Raw genomic sequence first — 1,988 nt, 5'->3', positions numbered from 1 at the left:
CACTCACTCACTCACACACTCACTCACACACACACTCACTCACTCACTCACACTCACTCACGCACACACACACACACACACACACACACACACACACACTCACTCACACACTCACTCACTCACACACTCACTCACACACTTACTCACTCACACTCACTCACTCACTCACACACTCACTCACTCACTCACTCACTCACACTCACTCACGCACACACACACACACACACACACTCACACACTCACTCACTCACTCACACTCACTCACGCACACACACACACACACACTCACTCACACACTCACTCACTCACTCACACACTCACTCACTCACTCACTCACTCACTCACTCACTCACTCACTCACTCACACACTCACTCACTCACTCACTCACTCACTCACGCACACACACACACACACACACTCACACACTCACTCACTCACTCACTCACACACTCACTCACTCACACACACACTCACACACTCACTCACACACTCACTCACTCAATTCAATTCAATTCAATTCGCTTTATTGGCATGACATACATGGGTACATATTGCCAAAGCATTTCACAAAGCAAAACAAATACATACATAAAACACATTCACATTTATATTTATATATACATATATTAATAATATTATTAATCTGGACGTGTTCACTCAGTACATCTTAATTTGTGGCATTTATAGATATGCTGTGCTATATAAGGGGAAGCAGGTCCTTCACCGAGTAAGATCTTTAGTTTTCCAGGATCATGGAGTGACTGGAACTCAGGGATAATGTGCTGGATTTGCCTATAGAGTGAGTCTCTGAGGGGTGTGTATTTATCACAGTGGAGGAGGAAGTGTGCCTCCGTCTCCACTGCTCCTGATCTACACTCACTACAGATCCGCTCTTCTGGAGGCAGCCACGTCTTCTTATGACGCCCTCTCTCTATGGCCAGTGTGTGGTCACTCAGTCTGTACTGTGTTAATAATGCTCTGTGTGTTGTGTTCCTGACTGAGACAAGATAGTTAGCCAGACTGTACTCTCTGTTTAGACCCAGATAACATTGGAGACGGCTTTGCTCTTTGGTTTGATGTTTCCAATGCTGCATATATGTCTCTTTCTCATGTTTCATAATTTCTTTGATTTTTGCATGTTTTACAGGAGCAGTGATATACACTATATTCATCAGTTCTGACACCATTACACAAAGATGACTGTTCTGTGTTTGTAGGGCTTTAAAATGAAGATCATCTTCAGAACTTGAGTGTAGGTGGATCCAGAACTTCAAGGCTCTTTTTTTAATGGTTAGATGAAGGGGAAGTGGGCCTAGCTCCGCCCTGCATGCGTTGTTGGGTGTGTTTCTGTGGACGTGGAGGATGTTCCTACAGAACTCCACATGCAGACCTTCTACAGGGTGTTTGTCCCAGACCTTATGGCTGTAGTTAGTCGCTGGACCCCAGACCTCACTTCCATACAGTGCAATGGGCAGAATTACGCTATCAAAGATCTTTGTCCAGATTCTAATGGGGATGTTTATTTTAAATAATTTCATGCGTATGGCGTGCAGGGCTCTGCGGGCTTTTGCAAGTAATGTTTGAATTGCTAATTTGAAGTTTCCAGAGGGTGTTAAAACCAGACCAAGATAATTATAATGTAAAGTGAGTTGAATTGTGGTGTTGTTTACTGTAAATGTATGTTTATGTTCCAGATTTCTGGGTTTCTTCTGGAATATCATGACCTTGGATTTTTGGAAGTTGACTTCTAAGGACCAGTCCTGGCAGTATTTAGTTAAGATGTCTAGATTGTTCTGGAGACCTTCTGGTGTTTTAGACAGAATTAGTAAGTCGTCTGCATACAGTAAATATTTGACTTGTGTGTCGAACAGTTGTAGTCCTGGACTCTCTGATTGGTCCAGTAGATCTGCCAGTTCATTAATGTAAATGTTAAATAGAGTCGGGCTGAGGCAGCAGCCCTGTCTGACCCCTCGCTGTTGGGAAAAAT

At 43.4% G+C, this 1,988-nt stretch overlaps 1 protein-coding gene across 1 annotated transcript in view; it reads right to left on the bottom strand.

The window, feature by feature from the left end:
- Positions 1 to 1,988, bottom strand: part of LOC307127200 (protein PHTF2) — a 45,399-nt gene that overhangs the window by 18,044 nt on the left and 25,367 nt on the right. Inside the window, exon 8 of the mRNA XM_079818309.1 lies at positions 1,726 to 1,907. Within this exon, the coding sequence (XP_079674435.1) occupies positions 1,726 to 1,907 (182 nt within the window). The remainder of the gene's footprint in view (positions 1 to 1,725; positions 1,908 to 1,988) is intronic.

The sequence above is a fragment of the Gobio gobio genome, assembly GCF_949357685.1.
Source record: "Gobio gobio genome assembly, chromosome: 5".
In the NCBI taxonomy this organism is placed as follows: Eukaryota; Metazoa; Chordata; class Actinopteri; order Cypriniformes; family Gobionidae; genus Gobio; species Gobio gobio.
The sequence above is the reverse complement of the archived record's forward strand: the minus strand, read 5'-3'. Positions and strand labels throughout refer to the sequence as shown.